Here is a 19,122-nt window from a genome sequence, read left to right as displayed (position 1 = left end):
CAAAGAGAAAATCATTATATGAGGAACATAAAGAGACATCTGAACTTCGTAGAAATGAAAAAATTAACATTTGACAAACCTCAGCTTCAGTCTAAGAAGGTTTAGAAAACAAATCTTTGTTTTGAGCAAAAACTAAATAAATAAATAAAAGTAGAATCAGGATTTACCACAAAGTGTTGAAAAGATTCCCAATCTGAATCAGATTGCTGAAAGTGACGTCAATGCGGAACCTCTATTATTTTAATGACCACCAGGGGGCGACTCCTTCGACTTCTATGGTCTTCTGTGACCTCTATGAACTTAATGGGCTCAGTCAGTAGTTTCAGGTCATAAACAGAACATCAAGTCATTTTGGTGGATATCAGGCTTGTCTGCTGTCCCCTGTTTCTAAGGCGCTGCAACAGTTTATATTTATATCTGCAGTTGTACTTGCAGGTGCTTTCAAAATATACTCACTACTCTTTATACTGTTGTATATGGGTTTTTGAGGACTCTCTTTAAAAAGAGATGCTAATCTCAATGACTTAAAGTAAACAGATTTAACAATAAATGTATAACGAAAACTATAATGAGGACCAAAGACGTGTACCTGCAAACGTGTGATCTGTTGCTCAGTGATCCGTCTTAAAAAGCAGCTTAAAACTTGTCATTTTAACAATATTTGTTTTGACATTTTTGCGGTATTGTCAAAATACAATTTTGCTTGCTTACCCCTTTACTGATCTAACATATTGAAATGTCTAGCATGTTAATTCAGCTAACAAATACAATCTAGACCATTATTCCCCACAGGTGGCTGAGAGTCAGGGTCTTTCCTTTGAATTTAATAAATACCAACAGCCTCACAGTGTGCAGAAAAAACAAGCGTTGCCTGCATTTGGATTGCTCAGGATCTGATGGTAAACAAATATTCCTGTATACACGCTACAGGTCAACCGTTATATGCACATTTCTTTGTTTTGTGCCTTTTTCTGTTTAACTTATTTCTTCCAGTGTGTTTGTGACTGTTAGTGGTCGTCCTCACCTTGTCAGCGTTGTCTGCAGCCAGCAGGTTGGTGGCAAGCGTCTGCAGTTTGTGTTGAGCCATGTTCTTCAGTGCGGCCAGGCTGCGGCGGGTCATCGCCTGTTTCAGGTTCACCGCCGAGTGGCTCAGAGCATCCACAGTAGCTGGAGCCAGCTCATCACAGGCATTCAGGATCTCTACTGCAGTTATTCCCATCACACAGCGGTCCAACGCTCCTGGAACCAAACCAGTAAACAAATCTGCCTCAGCCTCAGAAGACACAAGCTACACACAAACCAACAGTCTGATATTTTTTCACCCCCTGGTCCACCTGCAGGTGTACACCTGTGCACAGTAAACCTGAAATATATAGATTCACTGCTAACTTCTAATACATAAGTGCCTTGTTTTTTCTCATTGTGCCCATTCATTTCTCAATTAGACCAGCTAAAGATTTTGCATGGAAAGAAACTGCTAATTGGATGGTTTAAATTCCTTGTAGCTGCAGGTGTTTAGCACTCACTGTTTTAGTTGACTGATGGTACTCTATTAAATCCATCCATCCATTCTCTGCCGCTTATCCTTGTCAGGGTCACAGGGGGGCTGGAACCCATCCCAGCTGTCTAGGGCGAGAGGCAGGGTACGCCTATGGGCAATTTGGAGTTACCAATTAACCTATCCCCACTAACTGCATGTCTTTGAACTGTGGGAGGAAGCTGGAGTACCTGGAGAGAACCCCCACAAACACGAGGAGAACATGCAAACTCCACACAGAAGGACCCCGACCTGACAGTGGACCTTCTTGCTGTGAAGCAACAGTGCTAACCACCGTGCTGCCCCTCTATTAAATCCATAGGGTAGATATAGATAGCTCTAAACCTCAAGCTCTCAATTGCAGTACAGTCCTCAAAGGTTATTAGGTTAATTTGGTAGTAACACTCAGTTTAAACAACACAAGGATAATACAAAGCAATAAAAATCAAACACTGCAATCGTATGCAGTTTGAAAAAGAAAATTCTTGCAGTGTATTACAAGCCCTTTAACTAAATTTCGAATTTTAAAATGACAAACAGTCATAGTAGATCCATAAGTAAACAAAGGAGTTGTGTTTTAAGCAGACAGAAATAAAATAAAACTTTTACATGTAAAACAGTAAGTAAACCTAAAATATCTCAAGAGACATTTCAAGAGAAAAACATTCAATAGAAAGAGCCAGAGTTTTGTAAAACAATTTTCATCCTGCACTGACCTTTTTATCAGTAAATTGGAAACAGTGAAAAATGTCCAGTGTAATTTCCTTCAATACAAGATTGTATTAAAAGTATGTTTAAAAAAAAAAGCCTGTCATCTGTTGACCACCCAATCAATTAATTGAACCACTTGCACTCTAAAAGGTGATTTCATCTGAATAAACAGAAAATACGCTTCACACTGGATAAAACTAAAGCAATCCTGCACAGGTGGGTCTTAAGCTTCTTTTTAAAAAGAGACTTCTGCAAATTGGACCCAGCTACAGCCAACATTTCCCTGAGCTCAGAGACCCAGGAGCTACATATGATGGATGAAGCAGTTCATTAATACCAAGTAGAAATTTGACCATGAAGAGCTCCAATAGTGATCTCTGAAATCTTCAACTCAACCCTAAACTTTAAGGGTTTCCAACACACTTTGTTTGTGGGAAGCTCAATGGTTTTGATTCAACTTTGACAGAACAGTAGGTGGGGTTGTGCGTTGTGTTCTCAGGGCCTCAGAACTGCACTGAGCTCTGACCTCGACCCTGTACGACATCGTCAGGATGAACTGACACATCGATGGTTTTATCTCAGCCTCTCTCTCTCTCACTCTCTCTCTTCATTCTCATCACACAGACTCGCCTTCTGTTTCCATCAGTCTCCCTCCTCTTGCCCTTGCACTCTCCTTTTATTTATATCAATCTTCCAATCTCTCTCACACCATCTCAGACTCACAATCATTATCTATAGTCTCTTGAATATGATTCAGGTCACAGACGATCTTCTCCAGTGTAACAATTCTCCACCTTTATAGAAAGAGACGGACTTTAGAGAGACATCATTAGCTGCAGACAGAGCTGACATCAGTATTGGCTCTGGTATTGAGTGAGAGGAGAAGTGGCACCATTATACCTGAGTGTGTATAGGTGTGTGTGTGTGAGTGATGAAGGCCCATGAGCCATGGCCCCATTACATGTCTAACGCCTGAGTACACACCTTCCTTAATTTCACACTTAGATACCCTGCAATTTCCCAGCACTACAGCTCATTCAGGTCACTCACACTCACACTCTCACACACACACACACACACACACACACACACACACACACACACACACACACACACACACACGGATGTAGCTGCCATGTTGACTTTTTGGAGCTATTGTTGGACGAGAGCCAAGTTATTGTTCAGCCAACACAAGCAAACCTGTTCATCAGGCACAAATACGAGTTTTGGGGGATTATTAGGTGGCTGTAGTTCAGGAGGCTGACCAGCTATCTACTAATCAGAAGGTTAGGGGCGATCGTGGCTCAAAGAGTTGGCAGTTCGTCTTGTAACTGGAAGGTTGCCGGTTCGAGCCCCGGCTCGGACAGTCTCAGTCGTTGTGTCCTTGGGCAAGACGCTTCACCTACCGCCTACTGGTGTTGGCCAGAGGGGCCGATGGCGCGATATGGCAGCCTCGCTTCTGTCAGTCTGCCCCAGGGCAGCTGTGGCTACCACTGTAGCTGCCTCCACCAGTGAGTGAATGAATGAATAGTGGAATTGTAAAGCGCTATATAAATGCAATCCATTATTATTATAATGTTGGTTGTGTTTGACTCTTTAGTCTGCATGGTAAAGTATCCCTATCCAATATACTGAGCTCCAAGCTGCTATCTGACATGTTTATTGGAATATGGATGTGAATCTTAGGAAAAGTGCTTGTATTAATTATTTGATCAGTGTATGAGGACTAACTGTTTTGAAGCCAGTGTCTAGTGGTCATTGGGGGAACTGCAGAGAGCACGCCCACCCCCACCCCCCTTAATGCATGCTTAGCATTAAGATTAGAAGTAGGAGGAAACTGCAAGCCTGAACCTTTCAGCCTTGGTAGCAGCTCGCAAAGGTTTTCCTTTGAGCTAACAAACAGGCTAATATAGAATATTATGATCGGTATCTTAACAGTCATAAGGTTTCCATGTTCTAGTACAGTGAAAACACCTCCTTCCTGGTCCTCTGGTTCTTACCTGTGTCCATCTGCCAGACGTACACAGAGCCGTCAGAGCAGCCCACCACCAGGTAGTCGTCTGCCGGGCGCCACTTGATGACTTGGATGGGGAAAAGGTGCCGCGACGCGAGCATGATGCACTTCCTCTCCCGGAGACTGAGCAGGCCGACAGAGTGGTCGCTGGCCACCGAGCAGACGCAGTGCTGCACCCGAGTCTGCAGAGGAAACACAGCAGCAAGGTGAGGCATAGAATCTGAAGAAGTGCTTGCAGGTCACCGAGAGGTTAGCAGACAATAAGTCAGAGTAGAAACTCAATACGGCCTCTGAATCGTTTAACATTATTTTATTTTCAAGGATTTCGAAGCATTTAAAACCACTCAAGATGTCAGATTTGATTCAATTTAAATGGAATGACCCTTTTTAGTCATTAGTGACTGCTGCAAAGGTCTTCTGATCTCTGGAGTCAGATATCACTGGTTAAAAAAAGATATCTGCTCTCTATGACATCAAGTAGAGCCAAGAGTAGAAACAAACTATGTGAAACTGATTAGAGCATCCTGAAGCCTGAGCGTCCGCCTCACAGTTTACTTTAATATGAAGAACCAAATTGGAACAGGACATATGTGACAAGAAATGAGCAACAGTTACAATAGGTACCATTTACTATTAAAAGAATGAGAAGAAGCCCATCTGATGTCTTCATTAAAGCTTGTGTGTGTAACAGCTCAGCCATTGTACCTAACAGCATTACTGTGATTTCCATGGCAGCAAAACATCTCTAACCATTTATTTTAATGTCATGTAAACAATACGAAGTCCTCTCTGTGTAGTTTCAGGTGGGCTTCTGAAACCACAACAGCACAAAGGTCTCAACTTATTTCCACAGTAACGATGACGACTGTAACCTCGTAACATTTAAATCTAATGTCAAACAGTGTTGCAGAGACGGCAGAACAAAGCCTGAAAGCAGACATAGACCCGTGCGGTGGCAGTCTTACGCTGCAGTTTTCTGGCGGAACGATGAGCTGCGTGATCTCCCCTCCGTGGACACAGAAGATGTGCTTCATCTCCCCGGTGAAAATGTCCCAGACAATGACGGAGAAGTCCACTCCCCCAGACACCAGCGAGCGCTGGTCGTAGCGTGGCGAGACCTGGTATGGGTACAGGACGCAGGTCACCTTGTTGCGGTGGCCTCGTAGGGTGCGGTGAGGCGGCCAGCCTGCAGAACAGACCGACACAAAGGTCAAAGGTTTTTAAAGTCAACTAAAACTAGAAATAGGCATGAAAATGAATCTTAACTGATGTAAAAGGAGTCAAATTGAAACAAAACTTCCCTGGATTTGTTAGTGTGTCTGTATAGTTTGTTTGTCTCACCTCTCCTGAGCATGTGCTCGCCCTGCAGCAGCTGGACGATGGCCGTCTGAGTGGCGGGAACGAGGATGATGCTGCCGTCTTCTCTCCCGCACACCAGGCGCCCCTGAGAGGGGATGTAGACGCTGGCCGTCACCTGAGGTGAAGCACACACACTCTCTTAGAGTTTCCCCACTGTGTAAACCCTATCGCACACGTGCTCACAAAAGAGGTTATTTTGGGGTCGTGTTGATGGACACAATAAAAGGACGTTCCCCACACACCCACACACACACGTTTGTTTTCATTTTTGAAAGTTTTCAACTCTGTGAGAATATTTTGAATCTTTAAAACAACTTCTTTTATAATTTAATGAGAACTTTTCTGTGTTCAGACCTTAATGGGTTCGTCTTTGCCTGGCAGGACGCTGAGCTGGTCAATGATCCCCGAGGACACTGGGGTCAGCTTATCAAATGCCTCCTGCAGGCTGATGGTGAATGACACCTGCAGCTCTGCAGTGATACAAACAGACAAAGGACTCGTTTAGAGATCAGCCTTCTGAAGGACTTGAGGATGAAGAATAAGCTCTCCAGAAAGTTGAACAATGCAATCAGGCATCTTGTAAAGGGGACCTATGCTGCTTTTCTTTTTTCTCTTCCACATTTTTCTTAAGAAAAGAAACTCTATGAATCAAGTTTTTCTGTTTGTTTGTATTTTTGGACCAACAGACTAAAAACAACCTCCGTTAGTACCAACTCGTTAACAATGGGCTGCTTTAAAGCTAAAAAAAAAGAAAAAAAAAAAAAAGAGAGATCATCGTAACGTCATGCTGAGGTTTGAAGTTCAAGAAAAACAGCAAAGTTTTATGAAAAGACTTTTACCAGAGAAACCTCACCATCTTCCCCCCTTCCTTACCTGTGGAGGTGGACTGTGGCTGCAGAGGCGAGGTGTCCGGGATGCTCCACAGGGTCATTCTGCCCGCCGAGTCACCCTGGATCAGCAGCTTATGGAAGGGCTCCCTCCGGCTGAAGAAGAAGCGGGTCACAGGAGGGCAGATGAGGAGCTGGAGGAAGGCAGGAAAAAATACATGTCAACACCAACAAGATGTGATGCCTCAAAGCTCCCCGGTGACAGCTGGAAAACATCTTTAAAGGCTCTCCAATTGGCCAGAACACTTCCACCAATACTGGAATATGCTGAATTTGTAAGCTGAGCTTAAATTTAAGAGCCAAGTGAAGCTGAAATGGTTGGTTTTGCTCTCAGGTTGTCTTCAAACAACAACAACAACACACAGCAAACTGCAGAAAAGCAGAACCACACATCTCTGATCTACAAGCGCTCCAACCACTGTTTTTTTGTTTTGTTTTTTATTTTCTAACTCTGGGATGAAATAAGCCGAACTCATGGATGGCTGTCTCAGCGCCATCTCTTGGTTATATGAGAGCCTGATACAAGGCTCTGAAGTAAAAATTTGTAGAGCAGAGTAAAAGATGACATCAGTTTGGTTGAGTATCACCAAAAATCTGAGCAGATTCTGTTCCTTGGCTCAATAATTCTGGACATCAGGATAAAACTGACCTCTCCGGGAGAGAATAAACGCAACTAGAATCACACTTTAGCATTTCATACTATTTAAAAAAAAATAAAAATCCAAAGGTTACTGAAAATGGTGGAGATGGGAGGAGGGCAGCAGAGCTTTTACTGCCTAAAAAACACAAGCAATCCACCGCTAACCAAAACTGGGCTGACTTACATCTATTATCAATACATGAAGTAATAAAGAGTGAAAACTAATTAATGTGACGAGCAGTGCGAGAACAATTCTCAGAGTGCAGTTTGGGGTGCTGGCAGGCGTGTGGGGGGGGTTGCGATGATGAAAGCCGGTGAACCTGCGGGCGTAGCGTCACTGCGTAATGGCTGAGGGGGTGAAGAACGATCAGTTAGTTCAGCTCATCTGAGCGCTGTGGACGAGCAGTGAGGGTATGCAAAGTGCCACCAAATATCACACAAACACACACAAACCAAACCACATCTTTCACTAAAGATGCAAACAATTAAACAGCAAGGAGAGTTTAAGTTTTCAGCAAAAACCACCAGAGAGGAAGCAAGAAAAACAGAGACAGGACACCCACCCACTGCACCTCATTCATCTGGATAACTAGAAACACAATATTCAGAGTTCTGTGACCTGTAACCTGAATTTCTTTTAACCTATTTTAATATTTAATGCAAAAAGAAAAAGTGAGCAAAACTGTACAGAATTAATGCCACTACTAAAAAAATTTATTTGTAAATTCTAAATTAAAGGCCAACCAGGAAAGAGAATTTTAGACCAAGGATGATGGGAAAAAAAAAAAAAAAAAAAGCTTTGGAAATTTGGCCATGAAAATCAAAAATCTGATTTTAGTTTAGAAAATCTCTCGTTCTAGATCAACTTCATTCTTTCAGAATGACACTTTTCATTGTGGCTGACCTGACAAATGTCACCTGAGCAACACAATATTATTTACAGTAAATAACTTATTATTACATCACATTAAATATTATATCACACCAGATGAATATAAAATTACATTTTATATTTGGATTATTTATTTAGCTGGTGGTGATCATAGGAAGTCGGCCCTAGCGCTGGAGCTCACGCTGGCTTTGGTTATGTTTGCGAGTTCTGTGCACCATATTACAATTATGTGTCACATTTTTTAAAAAGCATTATTGTAAAAGTACCAAAAATTGGTATTCACTTCAATGAAATGTTTCGCATTTGATGTGGACCATGGCCATCTTTTCCATTATGCCAAGATAATAACCACCTTTTTGCTGTGTTATCGAAAATGTAGACATATAAAAGAAAACAAAGACATTTGTCAAATAAAGGACATTGGTAATTATAGCAACCACTCTGTAGCTTCCCTAACAGGGGAAAAAAGCTGTTCCCATGAAAGCTAAATATCTTTTTTTTATTATTTATCAACACCTCACAAATAACGTAGAGTTTTTGGCTATTTGACTGTGGCTGACCCATTGTGCGCCTTTGGTTTGTTATGACCTCCGGGACTCAGCGGGTCATTATTTGCTTAGAAAGCAGCTTGGGGGACTTTGCATGCATCTTCATCAGCATGAAGACAGATGAGGAGGGTGATGGTGCTTTTGGAGGACAAGTTTTGCTTTAGTGGGAGGAGAGCGTGAAACCAGGTGAACCAGAGTGAGTTCAGTCCATCAGTTGGTTAGGCAGGAAGGAAAACAAAGAGCGGAGCAAACAAAAACAGGCAGTTCACTCAAATAGTCATCAACTCAGCAGCTCACTCTCAAAACAACTAATTACCTCTTACAAGCAAAACAGCAGCCGTCAGTGGTTTGTTTTCCTAGCAAACTTACAGATATTACCATATTTCTAGCATTTTCTATTATGATGGCGTTCCTCAAGGACTCATTCTTGGACCACTGCCATTTTATGTACAACCTAAGCCACAGCTTCACTGACATCAGGAATTAGTCTACGCTTTCAAATATATAAAATATAAAATTCAGTATATTCTTCTGATAAACAAAGTCCTGAATGATCAGGTCCCATTACATCTTACAGGCCTCGTATAGACCCACAGTATCCCAACACTCTCAGTCACTCTCAGACTGCAGATTTAAAAGTGTTTCCTAGATTTTCCCCAAGTAAAATGGCACATCAGGATCATCTGGGTTTTTTTGGAAACATCTGCCCACCACGCACCACATCACTATGTCAACAAGCCAAACTTCACTAACCAATCAAAAGCATTTGTCTTAGTGGTGCCTAAGTGTTTGCTTTCTTTTAAGAACTGAAGGCACATTTGAACCCGGAAATGGCTACAGCAATCGGAGACCTGCACCTCCATGATCCTGGAAGAAAAAGCAGTTCTTCCTCTCCACTGTTGCCAAGTGTTTGGTCATAGCAGATGTTCTGATTGTTAAGGTTTTCCCTCTAATAGTGTTGGGTCTTTACCTAGTGTTTAAAGGACTTTTGCACCCCCTGATGACATGGGATGGTGTGTTTTTACGGCTGAAAAGTGTGAGCTGAAGAATGTGAGCCACTGAGCTGACATCAACACTTTCACTGCTGTTCTCACAGTTCGCTCTTCTCACCTGGTTGTCACTTTCTGGATGAGCTGCAAAGTCCCAAAGTCAGTTTGTAAATGCTCCAAGCATTTCAAAATAATATCTTTTTGACCCCACCTGGACCCTAAGAATAATTTATATCACAAATTAGCTCGAAAGAAAGATTAATCGAGCATTTTTCAGCTCTGGCTTCTCCAAAGTAAGGAATACAATTCTAAAAACTCTTATTCTGCCTCTTGTAGCTTTTGCAGCTTAGCCATGACAGTGAAACCTTCTTCTTCCTGCCTTCGCTTTCACCATGTATTTTTCTTGGGCTTACAGGTGCCTCTAGAGGCCGGTGGTGGAATAACGGCTCTGGGATGTAGAGCTCCAAGTCGTACCCGCTGGGAGGGAAGCACTTCACCTCCAAAACCATCTCTTCCTCCTCACCTCCCTCTCCTTCCCTCTGAGAGGAGCGAGGGAGGGAGCATAAGGTAGAAACAGCAAAAGTAACAAAAAAGGCACAGACAACACATTAATACCAACAAGACGACAAATTATAAATACACACATGAAAAAAAACTGAGGAAATTAAACCAGAAAGGAACAGAACACAGAGTCAGGTTCATGCACACGGATCAAGATGAGACCTTTCATTTACATTTCCCGCAGCGGTTTCAAATTAAAAGCTTTAAAGGAATAAAGTGGAAACAGGGATGAGCTACCGCCTGGAACAACAGGTCATATCTGCAACTGTTGTTGGACCTGATCTCTGCTGGCTTTTTTGTAATCTTGAATACACGACCAGGTGTACTAATCCAGGTGCATGAAGTGAACCTCACATAGAATAAATCATATAGACAAGACAAAGCAGCCTGAAGACTTCAAGAACCACATTTATCAATATTATTGCAGAGTAGACAGCTAGTACCACGTTAGGTTGGCTTTACATAGCTAAAAGCAGGACAGGCCTGCTGGTTTGCTGCACAATAAGGTTACAGGTTTGCTGACTTACCGACTACTGAAAGTTAATGTGAATAACTGGAGTTCATAACTTTTAGTTGTGAAAATACATTTCCTGATGGAGGCTCAATGCTGAAATGCAGTATAAAGTTTTTAGCTTAAACATGTCTTAATAATAATAATAATAATAATAATGTTGTTTTACCTGTGTTATTCTCAAACTGTGTTTAGGATCTCATTCACTCACTTCTCAAAGTTTTTTAAACTAATCAAATGACGCCCCCGTCAAGTCTATTCTATTTATAGCCTATAAACCATTTAAAGAACAGAGGCTGCCTTATAAGTTCAAAGCATCGGTATCAGTAGCTATATCTGCAACACTAGCCCTGTATTTACTTGGTATGAAATCATTGAATCTCCCGTCTTCCTCCCTGCGCATGCAATCTGAGGCGGATGGAGGACTCACCTGTTTGTCTGAGCGGTCAGCGATGCTGTACACCAGCGGAGGGATCGAACCTTCTTTGGTTTTCCCAACATCACTGCGGAAATGCTCACTAGCAGGCAGGCAGCTAAGAAACACAAAGACATGTTTAGGTTAAATTGTCATGACGATGAACCTGTCTTTTTCCTGCAGTGATGACAGATGAGCGGCAGGCTTACCTGGCTGGCAGCTTGTAGATGTAGCTGCAACCATCCTCGGTCCAGATGATGACTTTGTCCGCGGCGATGAACTCACCTCCCGTCCAGGACTGGTCGTTGTCGTTGGACACCGAGCAGAGCAGGGAGTAATCGCCCGCATCAAACACCTGAAACAGACAAAAATTCATTAACATAACCATCTGTCCAGGCCAAGACTTCAGACTGCTGTGTGATGATATTGTAGAGAACCATCAGCACTCCTCTGTGGTAGCAGGGCTGGAAAATCATCAAAATCCTCAGTTTATGTTCAGCTCAGTGGATGAGCAGTTTTTAATACTCTGAACACACAAGCCTTAATCAGGGTGTTAATTTCACACATTTCAAACAGAGAAACACCAGTCAAAGTCTCATAAGTGTAACGTGTGACTCAAATACAGTGGTCCCTCGCTATAACGCGGTTCACCTTTCGCGGCCTCGCTGTTTCGCGGATTTTTTGTGTGCAAATCTTATGGCTGTTTCTTTGTTTTTGTTTTCTTTCTTGGGGGGGGGGGGGGGGGGGGGTAACAGCGCATTGTGTGCTGCGTCCGGATCGGCTGTAGACCATAGTCAATCTCCTCCATGCCGTGTCTCCTGTCCAGTACAGAATGTGTTCGGCTTGTCAAATTTACATAAATCTGCAATCGCTAGCAGTGTGAGTGAAGTGCTGTACTGCATGTTTGTATGTTGTATGCATGTTTTCTCCCCAACAAACACAACAATGTCGACAAAATGTTGCTAACCATCGCACAAAAAGTTGGAATTCTGGACATGCTAAAGGAAGGTAGAGGTTACCGTGTTTTTTGGATTATAAGGCGCATTAAGCGAAACAAAACAGCAAAGTGAGTCAAGCTTTAATCAACTCATTCTTCTTGTTTCCTCTATAATACATGACTTATTTTTCTACGAAGGTTTGAACTTTGAGAGTGTTTAAACAGGAGAGAAAAGTGTGAAAATGTTCATGTCTGTCTGAGAAAAGTGTATAAAGTGTGTAGTGAGGGGTTCTACAGCCTTAAAACGTCTATAATAATTGTAATAAAGCTGGATACTTCTCGGATTTCACCTATCGCGGGTTACTTTTAGAATGTAACACCTGAGATAAATGAGGGACCACAGTACAGAGTTTTTCCTGGTTTCTTTTGGATGCACTTCCAGCGGAATAAAAGAGGTTTACCAGCAGATTATAATCAAGTATGACAACATTTTATACATTTCCTAAATCACCACCTTAATACATGCGCAGTTGACACAAAGTTTGGTTAAATCATTGGCTTTAGTAGGGTATGACTTAAAAAGCTGCACATATAAAACTCATTTCTCTGTACAACAGGTACACTGCACTGCTCCAACAGCAGGTGGAGCATACCATAATGATTTACCCAGTAAGAAGTAAACCATCTTCATAGTATAGAAAACCCAAGGGTAACCCTCGAGTTACCTCCTACATAGTACAGGCTTCATGTGACTGGCTTAAATGGTATTACATGATAACCTTTCTTTCACTCTACCAACTTTGTTCAATCTATTTTGATCAGTTTAAAATAGGTAACCAGACACAGGAGCATTTCATCACGCTCAATCACCACTGTGACCATCATGCCAGCAAAAACAACCCCCGAGTGGTTCGTGCAGGTTCTTACCCTCCAGTATTTGGAGCACACGACCAGCAGGCTGCTCTGAGTGAAGGTGCAGAAGGAGATGCTCTGGCAGCCCTGACAGTAGATCGGTTTGGACTCCTCTTCAAACACAGGGTCCAAGTCCTGAAAAAACAGAAAAAGAAATTACAAGTTAGATCCTGAGCAGAGCCATGCATCGATGCTGGAGACACAGAAAAGAAGTATTTTTTTCCTTGATTTTTAAACAACCTCCTGGGCTGAAGTGCCAAAAGTTATAGTTCCTCTAACGTCCACTTGAGGCTGGCTCCAAAAGTGAGCGACTCTCCACAGACTCATGTTTAAATGTCCAACTTTATATCAGAAATAAACATGTTTAGACTATTGACACTCCTCCATCAGATTATAATACTTTAAAATTGGGGGTGCGACAGGTATGCTGAAACAGACTCTAGTAAACTTGTTAGGCCTGACCTCCACTAAATGCTGGTACCTTTTTAAAGCTGTCCAGAAACCAGTGGGTGACATCAAGCTGGCCACATCTATCTTTTGTATACAGTCTATGATATTCTAATCTAAGTAGGACTGGGGAGGTCTGTGTTTTCTTCTTTACTTTATTTACAGCTTCATTTACAATGGTGTAACTGAAGCCTGATGCGCGTTTTAATAAACACCTGTATGGAGGTGTACCTGCATTCTGCTGACCTCAGGTGTTATGATCCAGACCTTCAGGATGCCCGTCACTGACACCGCCACAACCGTGTCCTCTGCACAGAGACAGAACATAGCTTATTCACAAGTACAAACATGAAGAAGTCCACAGCGATGATGTTTTGTGCAGGGCAGTCTGCAAGCTAACATTCAAAGCAGTGAACCTGAGGGAAACTCTCACCTTGTGTGCGGTGGGATCGGATGATGCTCATAGAGCTAATCCAGTCAGGAGAGATTTTAGACACCAGCGAGTACAGGACCTCCAGGCTGGTGGCATCCACCACCAAGATTTCTGGGTAGTGGCCATTACAGAGGAGACGCCCCTCCCTCTGAGTGCCGATGGTGAACTGGTAGTACTGAAGAGGAGGCAGAGAAGGAGGGGAGTGAAGATGAAATGATCTGGATTAAAGGTCTTTTCAATCACCTTGTGGTTTAATTTTGGTCTCTACTTTTTCCTGAAGGTAACATTAGGCTTTTGTGTGCTGGTTAAATACTTTTCACCTTTTTTTTTTTCCCACCTGAGCTTTTTTCCCCTTTTTTCAGGGAAAAGGGAAATACACCTTAAAGCTTAGGGAAAGAGCACAACCATTCCCTTTGTATGCTCTCATTATGAAAACCCTACAGTAAACACTAGTTTACAATAGTATTGGGAAGCTCATCTGTAACCGGAAGATTGCCGGTTCGATCCCCCAGCTCTCTCTGTCCTGGTCGTTGTGTCCTTGGGCAAGACGCTTCACCTACCGCCTGCTGGTGTTGGCCAGAGGGGCCGGTGGCGCGATATGGCAGCCTCGCTTCTGTCAGTCTGCCCCAGGGAAGCTGTGGCTACAACTGTAGCTGCCTCCACCAGTGTGTGAATGAATAGTGGCATTGTAAAACCGCTTTGGGTGCCTAAAAAAAGCACTATATAAATGCAATCTATTATTATTATCATAAAAAAAGAAGCCAAGTAGAAAACACCTGACATAATTAACCAATCAGACTGTATTTGGGTTGAATAAATAAGGCGAGGCTGAATCAGTGCTATGCAAATGTACTGTTTAACATCTTGATGTCTGATGATCATTCACTGCATACGTGTGTGTGTGTGTGTGTGTGTGTGTGTGTGTGTGTGTGTGTGTGTGTGTGTGTGTGTGTGTGTGTGTGTGTTACCTGTATGCCAATGTGAGCGCATGCCAGCTTTGTGAACTCAATACAGCGTCCATCGTTCACGTCCCACAGACACATCTCCCTGTAAGGTCAAAAAGCTGCTGTCACACATTAATGTACTTTGAAGAGCTTCCTCATACACAGAAGCCTAATCTGTTTTAAGCTAATTATGGTTGTAGTAAAATGGACTGCATTCTTTTAGAAAACCACAGTGGTTGCAGTACATGAGATGGTCCCTTTCGTACACCAACAATGCCTCATCTCAAAAACATCCAGCTCTGAAAATGACTGGACGTGAAGTCAGGCAGTCTAATACACATTTACCACTGATGTGCTGTCCTGCACCAGTGCCTTCCTCTCAGACTTTTTCACATTTCTCACACTTATGCATTTGTTGGAATTTGGCTCAGAGCTGGCTTAGAAGCTACGCTTTAAAAAAATTATTTATATGTTGTAATGACTTATTTCATTGTTTTTAAATTTTATGCATCACCCTGTCCAAACTAAACCTCCTACAACAAATCATCACAGCAGAAACACAACGGCAACTTCATTTAGGACAGCTATAACGCTTATTTAATCAAAAAAGGCAAGCAGCAACCTCTGAGACTGAGAAATAAATCCAAAGAGTGCAGTTCCTTTTATGTCCATAAGTGAGTCAGTCGCTTATAGACTCCCATATTAAAAGACCCAAGTTTACAGGACTTTACAGACTGTTACAGAGAACAGTTTCTGCCTCTATAGAGAGCTTTATCTTTTATAGGGATCACAGTACACCCATCTGTTAACAGGTCATTAACAGATCAGTGTGTTATTGATCTATTAACAGATGCACGTGTCTGCCAGTTCCATCTGTAAAAGCCTCGTACTCCACCCTTTCATCCAAATATGTGGACTTCTGGCTCCAATAAACCAAAAAGCAAAAGGTAATAAAGTCTCAGTATAGGACAAATAAATGGACCACATTAGAGTCCCAAAACCTGTCGTTTATACAGTTTATGTGTGTAACATGTAACCACTGTACGGGCATAACAATTAGGGCAGATGTGACACATATTTAGGATGAAAAGGCTCAAATTTAAATACCAGTCTTCAGAGTTTATTCCCAAAACTATTCTGACAAATCTTTCCGCAACTGAGCCTCAGCACTGAAATGAAAATACTTTAAGACACAAGTTAAAAAATAAAAATCACAAGAAAAGAAAGGTGTACACACAGCGACTGTACATACAACCCACATGAACGTGTTATATAAAAGTTAGCAAAAAGAAGTCTCATGGAAGCACGCTTCACGATTGCTCACCCGCTCTCAGATGCACTGACGATGTACTGTTTGTCGCTGCATGCACTCGCTTTAGACAGGCAGGTGATGGAGGCTGTGTGACCAAACAGCATTGCCCTGGGACAAATCTGAGCAGGAAACATAAGAGAGGAGCAGAGTGTTTGATGAGAGGAGGAGAAGAAGCAGATTGAATAAAGCTGGAGCACAAACACTCACCTCCAGCTCAGGCGTCATGTCCCAGAGACAGATCTGTCCATCGTGGCAGCCGGTGATGATGGTGCTAAAGTCATCCATCACCAGCAGACTGCTGATGCAATGTGTGGGAGCTGTGCGGCCCCAGAGCACTATGGGTAGAACCAAGTTGTTCCCCGACATTATGGTGAGGTGTCTAGAAACAGAGGAAACAATGAGGCTTCAGTGTGGCAGAAGTCTGCCTTAGCTTAATGGTTTTAGCAACATTTACATGTTTGAATGACTTCGTGGGTAACAGCAACCTGGAACAGTTTTGATTGGTGCATTTTGGATCTCATGCTCATGCACAACAATCAGGAGGAAGTTTGATTTTACTCCAGCAAATAAAGCTGATTATCTAAGGACACAATCAGAACCAGGATTAAATCTCAAACAGCTAAAATACTACTGAAATGATCATTTATGACCCATTTCACATGGGAATACCTTTTTAAACTTGTCAAGTTTAAAAAATTGTTCTGCAGGAACAAATCTTTGAGTGTGTTTATATTTACAGTCCAAATTGTGATAAGTTACTAAAGCAGTGAGATAAATCTACCCAAGCACACCCTGCGATCTCTGCAGCTCTCCCTCTGCAGGTATCACTGCTAGAAAGCCTGAGGATGGCTGCTGTCAGTCTGAAGAAAGGTTTGCAACAAATATGAAATTTAGATTTAAAGATAACAGTTCGTATGCAGACAGACAGCTTCCAGTTTAGCATTGTTCTGTAGCAGGTCTGCACAATAAATATAATTTTAATCTGAAATCATAACTTTGGTTTCCCACAATGAAATGAATACGATCAAGTGATAATTAAAAAATGCTTGCTCTGCCAACAAAACAAGCTGTGTGGTGCAGTGAGCTTCAAGTTTTCTGGATTAGTCTGTAAGAGCAACACTCCATTAAAAGACGGAAAAACAACAAAACTCAAACATGTGACAACAGAAGGTGAAGAGTTCATCCCTCAGTGCAGATCATTATCATACTCCGGATATTCTGCAAGTGATGTGACTCAAGAACAAATCTTATGCAAAGAGCGCTGGAGAGTTTTCCTTTAAACAACAACTCAAAAAACACAATACAGAGACCCAACAAAATCATGATAAAAATAACAACAATCATGCAGAACAACACATATAAGAAGTCAGCAAGAATGACTGTTAAAAAAAACCCACAACTTCAGTTAAGCAATAACAGGGCAGGAAGTTTGATTCTGCCTTGTAAAGTGACATTTTATTTACATCCTTTTGATCGCCATTAAATCATTTATTGATCCATAAACAGAGCCAATGTCATCCTGGAGGAGACCACATGTTTAATCACGTGAGGCAAATCAGGCAATCATTCCAATCAGCATTAGTATTGATTGCAGTGACCCTTAGCTCCAAGGTGACAAGATTACTCAAAAGCAACAACAGAGCCTCCTGATACTCTCACTGTGGGAGCTCAAGAGTTCAGGACTTTGGACCAGCACACTCACAAAGTTAAACCATGCTGGAGTAGTGAAAACTAGGACCATTCATCCCCACTCATCATTTACTCATCCCCACTAAAGAAAAACTGAGGTGCAAACCAAAGCTGTGGCTCAAAAATTAACGAACGAATGAATCTGTGGTCCAAAATCCTGAGGTAAGTACTTAAACAGAGGCATGAACCCAGAAACTCATAAACCAATCTACAAATTAAATGGTGGCCCAAAACCTGAAGTAATGAGGTTGTACAAAGGAATAAATAAAACTGTGGCACAAATATCAGGATACAAATTGCAGTCATGGCTCAAAAAACCATGCTTCATGGGAAACTATTAAGCTGCTGTTGCCCAGGACACGAGAGATGTTCAGGAAGACCTCCTCCTACAAGTGCAGATTCTTCATGATGCTTTCCACCAGGTCAGCCATGGGTATACCGATAGTGAGCTTGATAACCAGAAGGACTTGGAAACTGAGTTACTAAGAGTAACTCCCGAGTGGGAAGTGAAACTCTGGCATTAACCCAAACAGTGGCCCCTGAAACGCGATCAGAAACGTTTTCACAGGCAGTACAGCCACGTGCTCACTTTACATCATATTTCTGCTCCTCTACTATTGAGAGTCAAAAAGGTTAATCCAGCTGCTCCAGTCCGACACAAACACACCATCAGTCTCAAGACAGTCACCCACACACAAAAGAGCAATAAAGCCAGACAAATAACACACACACAACGTAAACGTAATTAAGCCATCATCAGTAACCTTGGTGTCACTCGGGTTTAAAGCTAACACGTTTGGATAAAACGGAGATGTTTAATCCAAGGCTAGCTATTAAGCTGCCAGCTGGAAAAATACCAGCAGCGGACATTTGATCTTAAATCTACCCATGAGTGATTAAAAGGATGCTGCACAACAGCTGCGCAATGATGTCTGAGACGCTGAGGCTAAACTACACCTGCAATGTCGGGACTTCCAGGTTAGCAGCGCAGCTAACGGAACCAAAACAGCGCTAAAACGTCTTTTACTCACCAAAAGCAGCGGCCTACTGGAACATTTCCCACTAACAGTGGGGCTGAGTGGTAAACGGTTCCCTCTGTGGGAAAATAAAACGCAGGAATACCCTTTTCTTGACTCGTTTCGTCTGTTTGTCCTAAAGACGCTCAGAGATGCTCGGTCAGCTGACCATAGGACGACCGAGGAGCCGCATCCGGTAAACGGTTTTCAAAATAAAACAAAATGCGCAGGGAATTCGTTATAAGTTGTGGCTCCTAAAATGCAGAAATCCACAAAAATCAGCGGAAAACTATAACCGGGTGCAAAAATAAAATACAATGAAATGGCTAGATGTGATATCATCGTGCCACACCTAAAAACAAAATTTT

The 19,122-nt window shown here is 42.3% G+C and overlaps 1 protein-coding gene across 5 annotated transcripts in view; it reads right to left on the bottom strand.

The window, feature by feature from the left end:
- The window catches only part of wdr7 (WD repeat domain 7), a 101,029-nt gene extending 82,106 nt beyond the window's left edge, over positions 1 to 18,923 (bottom strand). For 2 of the 5 annotated variants that reach the window (XM_085278918.1, XM_085278921.1), the window contains exons 1-16: positions 18,770 to 18,923; positions 16,257 to 16,428; positions 16,062 to 16,168; positions 14,762 to 14,840; positions 13,794 to 13,968; positions 13,592 to 13,668; positions 12,929 to 13,048; positions 11,274 to 11,419; positions 11,080 to 11,182; positions 9,991 to 10,116; positions 6,495 to 6,642; positions 5,976 to 6,091; positions 5,604 to 5,736; positions 5,228 to 5,448; positions 4,249 to 4,444; positions 1,025 to 1,239 (exon numbers count right to left, since the gene is read on the bottom strand). In XM_085278918.1, the coding sequence (XP_085135044.1) occupies positions 1,025 to 1,239; positions 4,249 to 4,444; positions 5,228 to 5,448; positions 5,604 to 5,736; positions 5,976 to 6,091; positions 6,495 to 6,642; positions 9,991 to 10,116; positions 11,080 to 11,182; positions 11,274 to 11,419; positions 12,929 to 13,048; positions 13,592 to 13,668; positions 13,794 to 13,968; positions 14,762 to 14,840; positions 16,062 to 16,168; positions 16,257 to 16,415 (2,121 nt within the window). In that variant the 5' untranslated portion in view covers positions 16,416 to 16,428; positions 18,770 to 18,923. The remainder of the gene's footprint in view (positions 1 to 1,024; positions 1,240 to 4,248; positions 4,445 to 5,227; positions 5,449 to 5,603; positions 5,737 to 5,975; positions 6,092 to 6,494; positions 6,643 to 9,990; positions 10,117 to 11,079; positions 11,183 to 11,273; positions 11,420 to 12,928; positions 13,049 to 13,591; positions 13,669 to 13,793; positions 13,969 to 14,761; positions 14,841 to 16,061; positions 16,169 to 16,256; positions 16,429 to 18,769) is intronic. The other 3 variants (XM_085278920.1, XM_085278922.1, XM_085278919.1) reach the window with 2 other exon arrangements.
- Between the last annotated feature and the right edge of the window lie 199 nt (positions 18,924 to 19,122).

Source organism: Mchenga conophoros, linkage group LG7 (assembly GCF_057382185.1).
Source record: "Mchenga conophoros isolate Kocher_MC1m ecotype Shallow Benthic linkage group LG7, M_conophoros_male_GT1.1, whole genome shotgun sequence".
Taxonomy (NCBI): domain Eukaryota; kingdom Metazoa; phylum Chordata; class Actinopteri; order Cichliformes; family Cichlidae; genus Mchenga; species Mchenga conophoros.
This window is presented reverse-complemented; position numbering and strand designations above follow the sequence as displayed.